General features: G+C 41.4%; 3 protein-coding genes across 5 annotated transcripts; all 3 read left to right on the forward strand.

Moving 5' to 3' along the window:
* Positions 1–687: 687 nt before the first annotated feature.
* On the forward strand, positions 688–5,948 carry LOC121709721 (flavin-containing monooxygenase FMO GS-OX-like 4). Of its 3 annotated transcripts, none has more exons than XM_042093326.1 (10): positions 688–1,318; positions 1,433–1,645; positions 1,930–2,068; positions 2,904–3,043; positions 3,400–3,452; positions 3,741–3,865; positions 4,232–4,549; positions 4,697–5,138; positions 5,249–5,345; positions 5,856–5,948. In XM_042093326.1, exons 1-8 carry the CDS (start codon positions 1,191–1,193, stop codon positions 5,015–5,017), a joined length of 1,437 nt encoding a protein of 478 aa, XP_041949260.1. In that variant the 5' UTR covers positions 688–1,190; the 3' UTR covers positions 5,018–5,138; positions 5,249–5,345; positions 5,856–5,948. The 3 variants fall into 3 exon arrangements, with proteins under 3 accessions (XP_041949260.1, XP_041949261.1, XP_041949259.1); XM_042093327.1 differs by having other exon boundaries at positions 5,266–5,345; XM_042093325.1 differs by having other exon boundaries at positions 4,697–5,345.
* Positions 5,356–10,002, forward strand: im:7136398 (schwannomin-interacting protein 1). Its single transcript, XM_042093328.1, has 7 exons — positions 5,356–5,948; positions 6,354–6,602; positions 6,844–6,980; positions 7,589–7,667; positions 7,976–8,089; positions 8,665–8,782; positions 9,320–10,002. The coding sequence occupies exons 2-7, from the start codon at positions 6,396–6,398 to the stop codon at positions 9,418–9,420; spliced, it is 756 nt and encodes a 251-aa protein (XP_041949262.1). The 5' UTR covers positions 5,356–5,948; positions 6,354–6,395; the 3' UTR covers positions 9,421–10,002.
* A 1,532-nt stretch (positions 10,003–11,534) lies between these two features.
* LOC121708670 (P2R1A-PPP2R2A-interacting phosphatase regulator 1) lies at positions 11,535–19,097 on the forward strand. The gene is made up of 9 exons (XM_042091460.1): positions 11,535–12,597; positions 12,825–12,909; positions 13,124–13,183; positions 13,565–13,611; positions 13,716–13,773; positions 14,372–14,439; positions 16,945–17,000; positions 17,142–17,226; positions 17,447–19,097. Exons 1-9 carry the CDS (start codon positions 12,497–12,499, stop codon positions 17,562–17,564), a joined length of 678 nt encoding a protein of 225 aa, XP_041947394.1. The 5' UTR covers positions 11,535–12,496; the 3' UTR covers positions 17,565–19,097.
* The last annotated feature ends 433 nt before the right edge of the window (positions 19,098–19,530 follow it).

Here is a 19,530-nt window from a genome sequence, read left to right on the forward strand (position 1 = left end):
GACTTATCAGCTGGTTCGTGGCTCAAGTACGTAGATAAATGGTTATCATTTAAGAGGTTTCATTTAGGAAGCAGGTTCGATACCCACGTGGAGTTATTATTAGGCTGTTTAGGTATTTATTTTTTTGGTGCCATATTTATGATCCAGTGCATGTAGCGTAGTACAGACAATTTTGACATTTAAATATGTCATGCATAGTTGTATTTGTTCGTCTCCAGTTTCCACCAGAAAGTGACAAATCTGCAAGCGGCCACATCTGTCAAAGAAACGTCACCAACGCAGCCAGTTAACATGGGTGCCAGTTGCCATGTAACACCTGTTCTGTGGAATTGTTTAACATGTCAGTTGCATAACGAAGCAGAGCAAAACGCTTGTTAAATATGTAGTCTACAAAACACAAATCTTTCATTAAATAACCCATTCATGGGAAAATGTACACGCTTGGCTAAGGACGGTTTTAAAAGTTGCACTACAACTTAACCCATGCATTTTAATATTAAGGTTCAGCTCTTGTTTCTGGTGGTGGTTTTGGAAATGCTCACTTGACATGGTAATCTTTAGTTTCAGGATCATGACTGGCTAAGAATCAGATTAGCACGACTTTTATTTTGATAACGTAAACGTCCACTCTGCTGTGGAACTGACGAATATTTCCCTTGGCTTCACAAACATTTATTTCATTTTAGACGATTTGTCCGTGTGCATTTGCCTGTAGTCCAGAAAATCTCTATGAACAATGATCAAAGTGTCAGCCTAATTTTCAGTCTGCTGTTAAAGAAAGTTACTGCACGGTCCAAGTTTCGGTAGGCATGCCTAAACAAGTAGCCTTAGGCTACGTGAACTAATCAATTTTTGCACAAGTGTGTAGCCTACATAGCCGTTTTCTGTAAATAACAAAATGTAGGCTATGCACGGTACACTTTCTAGATCGCCAGGGATTGTCCGCTGTAGAGGTTATATGTAACCGGTTTGTGTTTGAAGTGTCACCACCAAGATCAGCTATAAGGTCTTTGCGTAGGCTACTTCCTCTAAAGTTATTTGTTGCAATTTTGTAACCATCCTCGGTTCCCCTGTGCATTGCAAGTTGTTTAAAAAGCTGAACAAATAAGGCCGGTTTAACATTTACAATTATGCTCTTTCGTCTATCCTAAGGGAAGATTAGGCATGCAGCCAAATGAAGTCAGGTTAAAATGAATAGGCTATTCTCTAAAACCAGACTAATTAACTGGTGCTGTGCAGAACACCTTAACAAGTCCAGAGTTCAACCTGTCTTCAGTGTCGACAATGGTAGAAACCCGACAGCACACTCCAAGATGAGGTAACAACGATTTTTTTAAAGGTTCAAATTCTACTGTTTTCGCGGAATCTATCAGCAGGCAGTGTGACATGTTTCTTTCTCTGTCTCTCTCTCTCTGCTGATTGACTCCTTCAGCGCGTCAGATATGAGGAATCGTCGGGTGGCTATTGTGGGAGCTGGGGCCGCAGGTCTCTGCGCTGCGCGGCACATATTGGCGCGTCCTAAAACATTTGCCTCTCCTGTGGTGTACGAGCGGACACCACACGTGGGAGGTACCTGGTTCTATGAGGACAGTGTGGAGCCCCAAGACAGACGGCATGTCCATAGCAGCATGTACAGAGATCTCAGGTAAATCGCTTTCACGTCATGTCAAGGTACTGGTAGGTCTATCTTGGTTCCAAGTCTGTATCTTAAACAACGTTCGAGTTCTTTAGACAATGTTTCGTTGTCTAGTCTGAAATCCAGTCCTTCTGACTAGGCCGTGGCTGCTTGGCAAAAAGTGTGGAATATGGATGAACATCTGTGATTCAAAGTATGCCAATCTTATTTCACACAGGGTAATACTGAAATAATGGTGTAATAAATATGACCCACATTAATCATTGTGTAACTGTCATGCTTTCTCTGTGCAGAACAAATTTACCCAAGGAGGTGATGATGTTCCCTGATTTTCCCTTTGAGGCCCACCTGCCTTCGTTCTTGCCTCATCAGGATGTTCAGAATTATCTAAAAAGATACTGCACACATTTTGCCATTACACCACACATCAAGGTATTATTCAAAACCAGTTCTGTCACATTCCCATTCATTTATAAGTATGGTAGATACCTCATCCAATGTCATTTACATATGAGATGCATCACAAAATGAGATGTTACACAAGCTAATGGGAAATTGCATAAAAACTAATATATAAGATACAGTGTATTTTGAAAATAGGGTTAGGTAATAATATATAGCAATATGTTCTGTTATTCCATGCTTCAGTTTCCCCAGACTCAAGTGTGAGATTGTTTAGAGGAAACTGAAGGTAGCATACACGTAGAGACCAGCAGCAGTGCAAGAGCTGGAAAAAGAAGGGGTTACTTATTAAAGAGGTTAAAAGGTGAAAATGTGTGTGTCAAATGTCAACTTTACATGGTTGCATTAACCTGGTACTTGAGGAACGAGTTGACATATACTGGTGGAATGTAGGAATTCAAACACATTTTAATATCAGTCTGGATTTGCCACTTGTAAATGCATTTGTTTGTATCTATTACACTATTTGTTACACTATTTGTTTGTATAAATTACACATTTACACAAGTACCCCCCTGGCCCTTTGACTTGCTGAGAAATGGTTAGCTCAAAATGTCTTAAATTCCACTCAGTGGTTGGCCTGCAGACTATATCCCACTGACAAATGAAGAGTGATAAAATATGTGGTAGACCCAGGCTAGTAGAGGTCCCTCTCCAATAAAGACCCCGTAACATTGCCATGTGAGACAACTGCCTGTGTGCCAAGACCTGTCACCGAGCTTCCATCGGTAATCCCCCTCCGAGCTGTGTTGTATGCTTGTCGCATAAAAAGCAGGTCTTGTAAAGCTGTGTGTCTCTTTCCCAGTTCGACACGGCCGTGGAAGAGGTGAGGCCCATCGCCATGGAAATGGACAGAGAGAAAGGCCTGGCGTGGGAAGTGACCTCACGTGATAAACATGGAACACAGAACACTGAAACGTTTGATTCTGTGTTCATCTGTACAGGGTAAGAAGAGCGTTAGACAAGAACACATGACCTGAGTTGTGGTGTCCATGGTTGTTTTTCTGAAATGTACAGAAACGTATTGCCATAAAAATCGGTTTATTTATTTCAGAGAAAAGAACAACTTTATGCTTTGTTCGACTATTTGACAGATAAGGATTATGGTATGTGATGTTAGGATAATAAAACTGTTCTCTGACTTCTCTGTCTGATGTACAGTGAATACAGCGGGAAACTGTATTTCCACTGACTGATGGTGATTTATAATAACATTGTTTTATAATAACATTGTTAATCATGAGTTGTGGTTACCTGGTGTTTTACAAAGTGTCCTTATCCAGAGTCTGGTCTTCTTCCAGGCATTATTCAGACCCACACACCCCTCCCACCCCAGGGCTGCAGTATTTTAAAGGTGGGTGTTAACTTCTCTGGTACAGGGAGGCTACATCAGGCACGTAACTGAAGCGTTACATTTGTGGTGCGTCTGCTGCAGCAATTAGCTTTCACTGTAATCAATGGAAGTGACTACACCAGACGTGATAGCGGCATGTACAATCAAAAAAATTAGACCAGTCTTCTAAAACTATTTTTACGCTCCAGTGCGGACTCGATGTATCCCAGGCCTTGGGTTTGAAATATGTTCTTAATCGGCAAACACACTCACTTAATCCCCATGGCTGTACTGTCCTGTAAACTGCAGGAAAGGTGATGCACAGCCATTTCTACCGCTACCCTGAGCCGTTTGCTGGTCAGTCTGTTGTAGTCTTCGGAGCTGGGGCCTCGGGGTTGGACATATCCATTGAGCTGGCCCAGGCAAAGGCCCAGGTAAGTGATATTTTTCTCTGACAGAGGATTGTATATCTCCCTCACAAAGTACATGTACACCTGTACGTCCACTACCCATCCTCAACATCTTCGGACAGAAGCGTCTGCTAAATACAGTGTTTCCCATACGTTGACTTATCTGTGGCGGCCCACCACAATATCAACATTGACCACCACACAATGATTTTCCAGGTTGTACTAAATTGTGCTTAAATCTAGTTAGCATCATAACCATGCTGCACTAATTTGTTAAAAACTTAATTCTGCAAACCTACCACCACAAATAAAATTTAATTCTGTGGGAAACACTGAAATATCACAAACATAAACATAAATCTCTGTGCCCTGTCTCTGTAAATCCCTCAGGTGATTCTGAGCCACGGCAAGCCAGCACTGACCTTCCCTCTGCCCCCCGGGATCCGCCAGGCCCCTCTCTTAACCAGGGTCCAGGAGGACGGCCGTGTCCAGTTCCAGGACGGCTCGGTGGCCGAGGCGAATGTCCTCATGTTCTGTACAGGGTACAATTTCAGCTTCCCGTTTCTGCGCCCGGAGCAACTGCACTTAGATATCCGGGACCACGTAGTGATCCCCCTGTACAGGTTCATCCTGCCTCCTGCCTTTCCCACACTCTTCTTTATTGGGGTCTGCAAAACGATCTGCCCCTTTCCACACTTCCATTGTCAGGTAAGTTCTCTCTCTCTCTCTCTCTCTCTCTCTCTCACACCAACTGACTGTCATTCTTTCACCCACTGTAGATATGTGTGTGTGTATGTGTGTGTAGGGAGGAACCTTTCATGTTTTCTCAAGCATCTTGTGCTTTGCCGGCTGCAGGTCCAGTTTGCGTTGGCGGTGCTTGATGGCACCGTTAGCCTGCCATCTCGAGAGGAGATGGAACGAGACGTCCAGAACATCGTGGACAGAAAGACCGCGATGGGCGTCCTGGAGAGACACCTACTGAGAATGGAGTCTGAGCAGTGGAGCTACTACCAAAGTCTCGCGGACAGCGGCGGGTTTTCACCTTTGGCCCCAGTGATTCAGAGCCTGTATGAGGAAGTGGGAAGACAGCGGAAGAAACACCCACAGAAGTACAGGAATGCGAACTATCAACTCATTACTGACACCAAGTGGGAATCACTGGAGAAAACACACTGAACAGAAATGCATTCATTCCAGTGGGGTGGTTAAATTCCAAGATAATCTGTCATCATCTGCATTATAAATGTCTTGGAAATAGGCCTATATGTATTGTATTAGAATATATTGATTACCTCAGGTAAGTGGCTTGTATTTCCGAATTATATTCTATAATGGTTGAAATGGAAATTAAAGGATATATTCATATTTAAAAGTAAAAGAATTGTACATTTGTGTATGATTGATTAGCCACCCACACTGCCTAGGCATCGGCTGCAGTGCACAAACAAATTGCGCAACAACTGGTCTAACAGCCCCGTTTCTGAGACGTGTTTTGAAAAGCTAAGTAAGTGTACTTTCAGATAAATTTGGGATAGTGGGAATAAACATACTGTGTGAAATGATCTGTATTGGACTATACATTGTCTGTCATTGTTCCTTTTTAACATCGATTGCCTTTATGAACTCCTTCCAAAAGCGCTCGCAAGAATCCCAGTTTTCCCATCTGTTTCGAGTCGACATGCGGATTGTGAAACTGGACACCTAAACTGTTTCTTAACCCTTTGTGCCAACTTCTTCTCATGTTTTTTACTTTATGTTTTAAATAAACCGAGACACATCTCTCACACTGTGTAATTGTGGGACTTGTATCACGCATGTTGATTATGTATGTGGCCTCAAAAGCACGAACATTTCAAAGACACCACCGAAATTACGCAGTTAAAGACAGAGGTTAAAGAACAGTCTGGGAAGTTCTGGGAAGTGGGAAGGCAAATAGGGCGGGAGGAAAGGGAAGGGGTATGGGTATTTCCTTGCGCCAGAGGAAGGCAAAAACATCTTTTTATATTTCGTTTAGTGTTGCGGGACATCATGGTGTCAAACCCAAGGCATTGGGCGTAACGCAACAGCTGCTGCTGCGATGTCAGGAATTCAGCGCCACTTGAACTAGGTAATTGCCTGTTTTATCTCTTATCACATCGTTGTCGGAAAATAAGCCTGAAACAATGGTGATGTTTCCCATACTGTGGAGCGTGTTACCATAGTCTGATGAGAATTCACATGCTTCCTGCCTGTGCATTTCAAAGTAAGGAAACTATGGAGGCATTTTGGGGTGTGTGCGTTTACGCTCGATGTTAGTGAAGAGGGAAAGTCTGCAGTTGCCGCAATATAACATCTAACTAGTGGAGTTGCAAAGTAAATAGGCGAGTTATCGGGTACTTACATTTTATTGAGTTAATATAACGTTATAGATTCTTCATCTCGATCATTAGTTTTTTGACGTATTCCAATATTTCACTTGATTCATATAAATCTGGCTGTTTACTTGTACTAATTCTTCCCTCTACCCTTGCAGCCCCGCCGAACAGGGTCCCCGGACTTTGTTAAATACCACTGAATGGAGGGAGATACAGAGAAGACTGAAGTTAAAGCTAGTGATGACATCAAACTTTCAGGTCATGAGGTTACAGCGGGGGGCTCAGCAGCTGTCCAAGACGTGGGCTCGGCGGACGACCAGTCTCTACCCATCATGCATTGGGAGGCTTTGAGCCTGCGAATAGCTGAACTTGAAAAACAAGAGGAGGAGAGAAGAGAGAGGGCAAAGGTGGGGAAAGAACAACAAATCTAATTAAAAGATAACTTCAGGACTATTTAACTACACTATTACAATACACACAACACAAGACTGATAACGTCTGTTATTGCCTGTTTGGTGGAATTATTAAATAGCCTAATTGTATTACTGTCAGCATCATCTATGTGAAAAACATTTTATTGATTGTATTCAAAATGTATTTGTTAAATGTTATAACATAGTAACATGTGCTGTGCTGATTTCTTCCTAGACTTTGAATATACCAGAGCGAGGGAGAGTCTTTGGCAGTTGGAAGGAGGACCGGCAGCATGCGTTTCCCACGGGCCAGTGGGTAGACTCGGATGAGGATGACTGTGGGGGATGCCGTTCACCTGTCACTAAATCTCGGTATAGTGGATCATCTGTGTTTTATCATTATGTGTGGACTCAACCAGTAGTGAACTACAGAGTCAAAGGGAAATTAGATGTGGGTGTTCAATGTTCATCTCAAAGGTTTTTCACTCCTGCTGAAAAACTTCTGATCATAGTTGTGGTTCTGGACTGGATACAGCATGGGATCTGTTTCTTAATGGGGCCTCTACTCTACCACTCTCTGGATCTGGGAGGAAAGAGTACAGTTCACGGACTGTTGTTCACTTGTTATCAACACCAAAGATCTTAGAACAGAGCGAGTCTAGAATTTTTGATCAACACTATCATGCTGTTTACTTGCATTGAAGCTTCCCAAGCTAGCAGTTCATTCTGACACAGGTCTGGCTTCCTATTGGCTTCTCCGTGGGCCCTCTGCAGTGACTGACTGGGTCTTGAATGGTTCTGGTACTGATCTGGGATGGAATCAGCAGCTGTGTGTGTGTGTGTGTGTGTGTGTGTGTCTGTTTTCAGTAATGAGAAGTCCTCTGTCAGAATTTTGCCATAAAGCCAGAACTTTGATATCTTTACTTGCACTCTTCAATACTGATATGAAATGTTCTCATTGTTACTTTCCTCTTTTACAGGTTTAATAGTCAGAAAAACCTTCAGCTCTGCTTTATTAACAACAGTGAGAGTGATGAGGATGAAAAATCTGGTAGTGAGGTAAATACACATATTAAAGGGGACATCTGCAAAAACACTTATCAGTTTCTGACCATTTCATATGGTTCCATGAGTACATCCATTGCCTCTGTAACAGGTTAGACTTTACACTTATGGAATATAATATAATTGCACAAGAGTAATTGTATGATTTTCACTACTATTCATTTTCCACAGTACCACATCATTTGTCCTTAATGAGAAGAGTTTGGGGGAACAGTTTTCCTGAATGCTCCATCATCATCGCTGTTTCATTTGTTTAACTATGCTCTGTTTGGTATGGTTCTGAAATGTTCTCTCACCCAAAGTGTTCCAAAGAGTCTGAGGCGCGAGGTGGCCAGTCTCCGGGTCTAAAGCTGGAGGTCCAGGCTGCACTGAGAGCTCTGCGGGATCAGCTTTTAGCCGAGCAGAAGGAGAAGGAGGTGAGAATCATGGATAATGCATCAGAAATATTTCCTCTCTTCTCCTCTTCTCTGAAATAGCATGCTTTGTGGTGTGAACAAAACCACCATTTCTTGTCCTGCTTGCATCCTTGCATCATGTTCCACCAACAAACTGAGTAATGAGTATTTTAAAAGGCCGGGAATTCCTAGACATTCTTTGATCTTTACGGGTCCGTACATGATGTCATGTCTATGCTCACAACATTTCCTGCATCCTTTTCCTGATATTCTTAATTTCTTACAAATTCTCAGTATGTCTTTAACCAACAATATATTTGTCCAATAATATCACTAAGAACACTTCCAAGTATGTCTTCAAAATACATGGGAACAGCCACCAGTTCTTCTCACTGGTCAACCACTACAGTGGCACTGGTCCTAAGCACAGATAATGCGCATCATATCTGAAGTTGTTCAAGTGTAGAGGAGGTGGAGAAGCTTTATCCATTATCCACAACACCATAGCATGTGCAGTTTTTATTACCGTTCACCTACTCTGTCATGGAGCAGTGCGCAGATGTTTAAGATAAATCCCTGTGGGGACACTTTTGCAGCGCCTGACTTGCAGTGACTCTGGCATGAGGAGGAAGCTGCTTGACCGTAGTGACCTCCAGACGTGCTCTGTGCAACAGCTAGACTCACTCAGGGAGTCCCTCTTCCAGAACATCCATGGTGAGTTTGCATTTCCCTGGCTGCTGTTCTAGCATAAGGCAATGATGATGTAATTCTGAAGGCATGATAGTTAATCATTAATCTTTTTAAAATTATATTTCATTTTTTGTTCAAACACCCACCAAACCCGAAAATCATCATTAGTCTTCAAATTGCATTGTTTTAATGTTCATTATTTAGTATTTTACTTGCTGATTGCATGTTTTATCTAATTTTCCTTTACATTTGTAAAGTGTATTGAGACTGTGAAGCATGATGATACTGCACTATAAACAATAATGTGATTAATGGATTGATGATAAGGGTGTGTGTGTGACAGTGTTAGGCAATATTCCTGTGTGTGCACTGTGAGTATGTGGTTTGCCTCTGGTAGGACTTTCACGATTACTTTAATTTCAGTCTAAAACAGAAGAGCAAAACATATGTATGAAATTGGCATCTGCTGATTTGAAATATCTTATCTGTCTATTTCATGTTTGTTTTTTGTAACATTATCACTCAATGTTCAACTCAAAGTTGTTTGTTTCACATTTTCAGATCTGAGTTCCCAGTTGGTCGCTCAGCTCTTAGTACGGGATCATTTACGGACAAAGCAGGACGCTATGCTTCTGGATGTACAGGATATGACATCATTGTGACAAAGGAACAACTTGGACAGGACCCCAACCCAAACAGTTTACTTTGTGTGGCGAGTTATCGCCTTACTTTCCCACATCTCTGTCCAGCCTGTCTGTTTTTTCAAGATTTTGCCATGCAACAAAATTGTAGCATTCCATATACTCCTACGCAAGAGGACAACATCATCGTCAGACCAGTTTCCTGTTAGTTTAAAAGGAAGCTTTGAGTAAGGCATAAGAAGGTGAATCTTACAAGAGATTTACTGGTGCTATATGTAAATAGGTTTAATTATTACATTGTTGTCACAAGTTTTATTGTGTGAACCCTCTTGTTTTTAAGTGTTTAATTTATAATGAAGAGGATGCTTAAAAATCAACTAAATCTCAGTTTTAGTGTCTGTCGATTCACAAACAAGCTACCATCAGTTGTAATACTATAATTGATGTTTTGGTCAGAGTATTTTTCATTTTGATATGAACTTAAAGCTGCAAATGTTCTTAGGCTGTCACAGTTGTCCTGAAGGATAACATCATTACTATAATCATTTATCATATTATTATGCATTTTTTTGCATTTAATAAATGTAATTTTATATAAAGTTATATACTTGTGTGATATCTGCTATTATACTTTAGACATATTACAGTATTGTACAGCAATTGTTTTTAGGTGTATTTGTTTATGTATATTCCATACAGTTTGTGCATACCTTGGAGTCTACTGAGGCAACAAGGATATTTTTGCTGAAGGACAGAATGCCTTCAACTTGGATCTCATCAAGACTCACTCGGCTATTTATAAATGGTTGTGTACCCCTTTGGGCTAAAGACAAAAGTGAGGGGGGGGGGGGGGGGGGGGGGGTTCTGGGCCTTCTTAAAAAAAAAAAAAAAACCTAGATCTCATTGAGGAGCCGCAAGCCTTGTATTTGGTCACCACTGTTCAACGGAACCCATTAAGGGACATTCCACAATTATCATAATCACGATCAAAGCAAATAGATACACAAATCAGGCACAACTAAGTTTAATGTTTGCTGGTTGGTGAAAAGGATCTGTAATCAGTCAACTAACACAATTTCAGTTTAAATCCAAAGACTGTATTAAACATGCATCAATGTTACCCTTTTGGTAATTAGCCCTCGACAAGAATCAGGCAACCTTAGGTGAACATTTTCAATCTGAACAATTTCAGTTCTTCAAAAGTTGATCATGAGAATCAGAATAATTATACTTGTGGTAAACTGAGTTTAGCATGGGAAGCCTTGACCTTCATAACAGTGAATGAGTACCCCTCAGATGATCTCCAAGAGTCAGATACTTCACCCTGCTACCAAGAACCTCTCGGCTACACATGTGGGCCAGAACAGTTCCAAACCCCGCTGATGGTGGTCAGTAAGACAGCCGTGGCCCACTGGTTAGCACTCTGGACCTGTAATCAGAGGGTTGCCGGTTCGAGCCCCGACCAGTAGGAACGGCTGAAGTGCCCTTGAGCAAGGCACCTAACCCCTCACTGCTCCCCGAGCGCCGCTTGTTGCAGGCACTGTGCCGGGATTAGTGTTCACTGTGTGCTGAGTGTGTTTCACTAATTCACGGATTGGGATAAATGCAGAGACCAAATGTCCCTCACGGGATCAAAAGAGTATATATACTTATACTTAAGTATATATACTTATACTTAAGACACAGATACACACACACATTGTTATACAACAAAAGACACTGTTGTACACAAAATTAAGGCTAATTGCCAGTCACTGAGAGCTCAGATAGGCCTAACTGTATTTGGAACACATAGTTAAAATTACAACTTGTTACAACTCATAGGCCTACATATTTTTTTTTTTTGTTCTTGCATGCCTCTTGACAACGCATCAAAATGGGCCTAGCCTATCTGCTTACAGTTACTGCTCAGTCCACTTAATTGGAAAAGTACAAAAAAGATAAAGCTGCTATGATGCTCAGTTTCAAAAGAATTTTAGAGGATGTTTTAAATGATAAAATTATATGTGTCTTGTGGTTCTGGCGCGCTGCCATACTTTGACGCACTAATCCCTCAAATGTAATCTCAGTGGGGGCTCAAGATCCCGAGTGCCACCTTTAGCTTTTTGAGCAACTTTGAAAGGTAGTACCTTTTGTAGCCTGTGCGAGGTGTAGTTGCATGAGTGACGAGACACCACTATTTCGTTGCGAACTATGTCGATACATTTTTTTTCTTTATAAGTGAATTTCGATGCAATCTTTGGACTATGTGAAATATAACTATCTGGCTTCGAGGAGAAACCCGTTGGTTTCGGATGACGACACTGACAACCATTTAAAGATCCTTTCATGGACTATTTGTGAAGGACAGTGTGTGATATTTCATCATTTTAAAACTGGTAACTGTAAGCAATTTGCCAACTGAGTCACCCTGGAGAACATTCAGAAGTTGCGTAAACAAGACTGTTGATGGAATTTCGTGATTCAGTAGGTCGGTGTTTTGAAGGTACGCAGCTGTTTGGCTGGCTTTCATGAAAACAACTGATCAGCGTTAACTATCGATACTGAGTTAGCTAGGTAGGTAACGGACTAGCTCCTGCAACGACAAGTTTAACTACATAGCTACAAATCTACCTTTCATTCGTGCTCGTCACAGCTTCATGGTTTTGCAAACAAGATATATTTAAATGACCTGCCCATTAAAAGGGTTTTCCAAGGTGGCAAGTCTAGCAGACATGTAGTTTGTTAGCTTCGGAGAAGTCATAGTGAACTTGACGTGAAACGCTAACTGGTTTGCCAGCTACATAAACTTGCCTAGAGATAGCTGCCTGAAGTTAATCAAACAAGGGCAAAACAGAAATCTTATCTGTGTCCCCAACGCTCAGAACAACGTCCTTGGAGTCATCTAGTCATTTATTACCTAAGAAGCAGAAATGCTATAGAACGGAAAGTAAGAAGGGACCATTTCCCATTGAATAAGTGGCTGTAAGTTGCCCCGGACACTAGGCGTAGGGCCTGCTGGTCAGGCTTCCGCCGGGTTTGATTACGAAGTCAAGCCGTGTAGGGGACGTCGTGTCCAGGAAGCACTACAGCCTGCCCTAGGGCCTGAAGATCTGAAATGGAGAGAATGGAAGTTGACCAGTGCGCAGGCGCAACTTGTGGAAGCGGAGGAGGGGCTCTTCGGAGGTCGAATAGCGCTCCTATGATCACCAGTGTCAGGTTTGATTTCTTTTCTTTGACTTAAGGCCTGATGTAGCCTACTGTAACAACACCAGACATACCATGCTGTCCTATTTTATCTCATACAATTTCACACACTGAAACTTTAATGTAATTGATAAGATGTGCAGTTACAGCACCTTGCAAGTTCATATCACATTATCATTAAAATCAATGATGAAATGATAAACTGATTAATTCCCCTGAATGAACATTTTTCTCAACAGTGATGGTATGACCGTGTTCAGCCCTACGTCTTCTGCCCGGTATCGAAGGAGTAGTGTGTCAGTCAATCCAAGTTGCCCTCCTCGTGTAAGCATTATTTCTTATTTCTGATAGCATTCTTCAGACCTTACCATTATAAACTGCATTACGTATCAAGGTTACTTTAAAGATTGCCTGTGAGGTTGAATTGGTTGTCCATATGAGTTATCACATTAATATGGATTAAGATTTTTGACTTTTTTTATGTATGCCTAGCCACTGAGTTTACTTGGTAAAATGTATTTTGGATTTTTGGTTGTAGGTGCTCTCTCTGTCGAATCCCTTTTCATCCGTAAATGACAGATCAGAACAAAAGCGACAGGTGAGTTGACCGTGGACATAATAGAAATTCAAGCAGCAGGGTTAAAACTCGAGCGACAGGGTTTATAGTCTCTCTGAAGATTGTGTGTTTTGTATGAGTGGGTCCATAAAGGAAACCACACTAATGTAGATTTGTAGATTACATTTATTTTCACAGTGACAAAAGCAAAATATTATCATGATTTGATTTGACATCTGATTGTTGAATGAAAGATTTACATAGTGCCTTGTTGAGTGTTGACTGATGTTTTGTTTTGTTTTGGTTGTTCATTGGTTGATGAAAGAGTTACATGGAGTTACTGTTCTTTTTTCAGTGTTGATCCTAAGGTTTTTGTTTTGTTTTGTTTGGCATTGGTTTGTTTGTTTGTTTGTTTTCTCACAGGCCGAGCACATGGAGCTCACTCTCAGAGGCAGTCTGCAGAGACTAAGGTGAGGGTGCTTCTCCATGCTGACACTTGGTGCTGTGCTGAAGGAAAAAAAACAAGCTCTCACCATCATAGCACAGCTCTAACTTTCTCCTATTCTCTCTGAAGTGCCTCCCAACTGGTTCCTGTTCCAACAGCGAGTCACTGGCATGACCATATATCAGTGGTGAGTCATAGTCATCCTTTATTTGTTTGTTTGTCTGTTTGTTTCAGATGACGCTTTTGTCCAAAGCGACTTAAAGAGATCAGTTTCAGGGACAGTCGTCCTGGAGCGACTCCGGGTTAACTGCCTTGCTCACGGCCACGATGCTGTAGCTGGAAACTGAACCCACATTTTACTGGGTACATTCTACTGCCTGCTACTGTATGCTAGCCCAGTTCCTTGCCACCTCATTGACCCCATTAACTAGAACTAGTTCAGTGTTGCTTACTCTCTCTGAACTTTGTTACGTACCGTGGCTTGATTGTTCTACTGCTCTAGTAAGTCGCTTTGGGGGAAAAAATAAACTGCTAAATGAATGAATGTAAATTAATAAATGTCAATGTATTTGGGCTGGTGGTAGCGTAGTGGTTAAGGATCTGGGCTAGCATGTAGTTGCCAGAGAATTGTGGGTTCAATTCCGGGGACAATGGCCCTTGTAATATGATTGACATATGTAAGTCGCTTTGGATAAAAAAAAGTGTCTGCTAAATGTAAATGTATTTGTTTTACCAAAACTCCCCCATTGCCTTTTCCGTAATTTCCACTGCACTTGTTCTGTAAGGGCTTCCACCACCAGGACAGTGGGGTGACACCCAACTCTTCCCCCAGTCCAACCAGACGGTTCAGAGGGTGAGTTTGTAAACTGTGTCCAACAGAGACGCTTTGGAATGGGCCCTGATTTAAATGCTGGTCTAAATTTCTACCTTAAGCTTGCTTAATAACTATGCAAAATCTATTTGCATATTTAATACCATGAGAAAGATCCTAAGCACAAAACAGCGTCTCAGACCATGTGATGCCATTAGATCATGCACGAGAACTTTGCTTGTACACTGACTTTACACTTTACCCAGCATATAAATTAGGTCCCAATTGACTGTTTTTCTACCATTTAACACTGGCAAGAGCTGTGAGTTGACAAGTAACAAGAGGCTTTGAACATAGATATTAGAAAGCTAGATACCGCATTGTCCATCGAGTTCTATTAGGTGGCATACGTAAACACAGCCGCCATATTGCTGGGGGCAAACACCTTTACTGTCTATGGGCAACACTTGCCGGCAATCAGAGACACCTGTCTGATTTCTAGTCACATGTTTCTCCATTGGCCTCCAGTGATTGTTGCCCCCACCAAGATTACTCTGTCCTTTCCACCTGATGACCCCTTGGTTTCAGCACGGTTCTCGGATTGCCTCTCAGACATAGCTACATGGATGAAGGCACACCACCTCCAGCTGAACCTCTCAAAAACTGCTGGTCCTCCCAGCTAAACCTACCATACACCACAAAATCAACATCAAATTTGACTCCCTGTCTGTTTCACCAACCAGGACTGCAAGAAATCTAGGAGTTGTTCTCGACAACCAACTAACCTTCTCCGATCATGTTGCCTCAGTCGCCCGGTCGTGCCATTTCACACTCTACAACATACGGAAAATCAGGACTTACTTGACTCAAGATGCTACCTAACTCCTGGTTCAGGCAATAGTCATTTCACGACTTGACTACTGCAACGCCCTCCTGACAGGTCTCCCAGCCTGCACAGTGAAACTTCTTCAGATGATCCAGAACGTGGCGGCGCGCCTGGTCTACAACCAACCCAAAAGGGCACATGTTACTCCGCTGCTCGTCCAGATACACTGGCTACCTATGACGGCCCACATCAAATTCAAGGCTCTAACGCTTGCCTACAAAGTAGTCTCTGGTTCTGCTCCCACCTACTTGAATGCCCTCATACAGACATACGCTACCTCCAGACCATTGAGCTCCTCAGACGAACGACATCTAGCTCTACCACCGGTACGCTCAGGCCAATCCAAACTTTTCTCATCTGTTGTTCCTCGTTGGTGGAACACACTGCCAGTTCCTACGAGGGCAGGGACACCCCTATCCACTTTCAAAAAACTCCTGAAGACCCAGCTCTTTAGAGAACATCTCCTCTCGTAGCACCACTTACAACAAGTCTTGCTGATCCTAGCACTTACCACCCGTCTTGAACTGACACTCAACTGTTTAAAAACAGCACTCACTGATGCACTTATTCTTACTGTACTGTACCTTTTTCTTAAATTGTCCTAAAATTGTTGAGAGATTTGCTTTAAAAAAAACAAAAAACATGTTGTTAGTCGCTTTGGTTAAAAATGCGTCAGCCATATGTAATGTAATGTAATGTAAAAGATGGCGGCACTATTTACGTACCTTCTGGAGCCTAATGCGGTATCTAGCTTTCTAATATCTATGGCTTTGAACAGTAGGGGATGAGATGTGTTAGTGATTTGGGAAGTAGCAGCTCTGGAGGCTTGGAGGGCTGCCACTAGCTGAGTGGTACTTCTTTCACAGCTGTGTGAGCTGGGTCCGAGGGGTGTCTGTGCTTTTGTCATGTTATTGTGTGTGTGTGTGTGTGTGTGTGTGTGTGTGTGTGTGTTTTCTACTTTGTAACAATTACTCTACACATAGTGTGCTATGTAGCAACTAGTCAGATGTCATGTAGGACAGCTGGTTTGCAAGCAAGTTCAGCTGTTTTGTTAGTGAGGCTTGGGGAGTAAATTAGAGACAGTTACAGTCTCTGATCTCTCCTAACCCTGGTATGTAAACCATCCTGTACCTCACTTTAGTTAAACCCAGGTGAGCACCAAGGCTATTTTGTAACTCTGGAAGTGTCAACATTTCTGTGAAAATCTACGAAATGGCTGTTGGGTAGCCTTGGGGCTCAGAGACCATGCATACTTGACAAGCAAGTGGCAAAAGTCTCAGCCAATGCAGGCACTGTACTTGATTGACAGCCAAAACATTACACAAGTCAACTTTGTTCTGTGTATTTAAAAGAGGAAGTTATCTACAAATGTGTTATGTTTAATACTTTTTTGTAATTTAAAAAAGTGTGCAATATTCACATTTTTGAAGTGTGAATATGCAACAAAACAGCAAGCCTTGAATGTATAGTGGCAGGTGTTGAGAATGGAACAGGTTTCGAAGAAGCCAACTGGAGGATCCATGAGTTATGATGAAGATTCTGAGAAAATGTGGCACAATATTCCGTCTTCTTACTCTCTTGTTACGTCAAAAATATCACGGTGTTCTCTCCTTCCTTTTCAAAATGTATCCTAAAGCACTATATGACTGTTGCATTTACAGGGGCTCTGTGAGCTCTGCAGTGAGGTGGCCTACGTTGGCTCCACTGAAAAGGAAAGGTAGGATTGATACCAAGCAAGCCTTTAGTGAACTAATTGAAATTTTATGATGATTACTGATAATTCTTTATTTTCTTTATGGATGTTTTTTTTATTATTATTATTATTATTATTATTATTATTATTTATTTTTTTATTTAGGAGGCGTGGAATCTGATGGCCCTCCCAAAAAGCTCTTTGTTGCGGGGGTGACAGAACCTGCTCATGTAACGAGTTATACAGTCAGGTAAGGCTCTATATCCAAGCAAACACTGTTTATTCAATGTACCGGTATGTCCTTGTATATTTATGTATAAGGATATATAATGTTTATTTCATAATATGCATCATTATACATAATATATAGCCTACCCAATAATGTCTATTCTTCTATATGTTGTTCTGGTATGTTTTATATTTGCAGAATTTATCAACATTAAGAACATGTTGTTCCTCTGTGTTCGCAGCGTTTCCCAGCCTGACAACTCTTCAGCTGGAGGCCTGGCAGTTTGTGCAAGCCCTCAGAACAGCCCCATTTCTCTGTCCCCTCCACCCCCGTTCTCTCCCCACCACCCGAGCATCTAGGAGCTCCAGAACGAGTATTCAGCCTACCGGCCCAGGACGCCGTGCGGACTCGCAGCCGGGTATTTTGGGGTTACCTAAACAATGTGCTGTAATCAGAGCTGTAGTCTCAAATCAGGCCGCATGTTGATAGGCAGACTGCCCCAGTTCTGGCAATCAATTTAGTATACCATCACACAGCAAGATGGTGTTTGTGTTGGGCACAATGTTTTTTTAAAAAGTGAAAAGAAAACAATATGTAATGGACATTTCCTGTCTCTTACACACCTAGTTACTGAATCAATGAGGTATCTATGAGTAAATGAGATGGTATTTTAAAGACATAAGTATGTAAAGATATCAGGAACTAGCCCAAAGGTTTCACCAATGGCATCTGATGGGTGCAGTACTTTGGTGAAATGCCAGGTGTGTATCAAGAGTGTGATGGCACTTAAATATTGTTAATTTTGTTTGTCTCTGAATCCAACAGTTGGCGATAAGATAAACAATGTCTAATTATATTACAAATTAGACATTAGTACTCTTATGGGATTCATACCTGACTTGTTTGACCTGGGACAGAGTTTTTTGGCTTATTCTCAGAGTGTTAGAATGTTGAGCCAACTCATCAGTGTAATTTGTTTTCTAATCCTTACAGTCAAGAGTCAAGAGAATGTTCTCTGTTGTTCTGTCAACACCTGTATATCTAGTTTGGTCCAAAGAGGTCTTCCAAAATGAAGTCCAGATATTTTTTTAAGTCCTTCCAAAATCAGATAGGGAGGAAATAATCAAGATGTAAAGGCCGTTATACCTGTGTGTTTGTTTTGTACATGTACAGTATGTGAATATATAAAAACTAAAAAAAATATACAAATCCCTTCTCAATGCCAAGCTCTTGGCTCAATGAGTTAGCTATGATAGGCAATCTTTCATCGTTGGGAATGTACCAATCATTGAGCATACAGTTTTAGACATAAACCTGTCCTGGTATGTGTCAGCCCTAAGTTTTGGCATTTGTTTTCACACCTGGGGGATGGAGGCCTGGATCCATTGGAGAGTTGTATGCTAGCTCTTCTAGGGGGGTACCCAAGGACTAGGTTTAGGAAATATTGCCTCACAGTCAGGCAATCATGGGTACTTTAGAATAGGGAACCAAGGATTAGAAAAGCGTAAACTTTCAATTTACCCAAGTCTTGGTGTTGTATATGGTCTTGAGGATCATATAAGTGGGAAATCACAGTTGTAAGTTGTTTTTCTTTTCCCTGTATTGACTGTGATGTACAGTTGTATTTATAATCCTTTGATCTGCGCATGACTCTTATGTAAAAATTTGTATCATGCTGCTTCAGAGAAGAATCTTTTCACATTCAGGAATAACTGAGATGGTGACGGTTTGGTGTTCCTCTCTTATAAATTTCACATTGAAGGAAAGATGTGATTCTATTTGCAGATACCTTGTTTTGCTTCCAACTTTGACTATTTGCACAGTATTTGATGTATGGTCAATATTGCTGTTACATGAGTGGGATCACATTTACAATTATATCCTTTCATTTGTTTGTTTGTTTGTTTGTTTATTTGGCTTTAACGTTATGGAAATTTTGAGTTTGGGCATGGAGCCGCTATGCCACTTTCTATTCCTTGCTCCTTAAAGACAAAGATATGTAGAAAGACCGAATCCAATTAAGTTCTGAAGACACGTTTTGCATATCACTGACTCAAGACCACCCTATCCAAATGACTAAATGGTTTCCTATATCCTGTTGAGTCCATTGGCACTGCTTGAATCAACATGAAGCTCTGTAGACAGCATCCTAATAGAAATGTAGTAAGTCTAAAGGAATAGGCCTATGTATTTAGAGTATACCATTCCAATCTTTTCTAGAAATGCTCATTTGCTATGTAATATAAATGAAAGAAATGTAAACCACAGTATTTTAAGAATTCCATGAAAAACACTTAGGGCCTTCAGTCACAAGATGTACAGAAA

This window comes from Alosa sapidissima, chromosome 5 (genome assembly GCF_018492685.1).
Source record: "Alosa sapidissima isolate fAloSap1 chromosome 5, fAloSap1.pri, whole genome shotgun sequence".
Lineage (NCBI taxonomy): Eukaryota > Metazoa > Chordata > Actinopteri > Clupeiformes > Clupeidae > Alosa > Alosa sapidissima.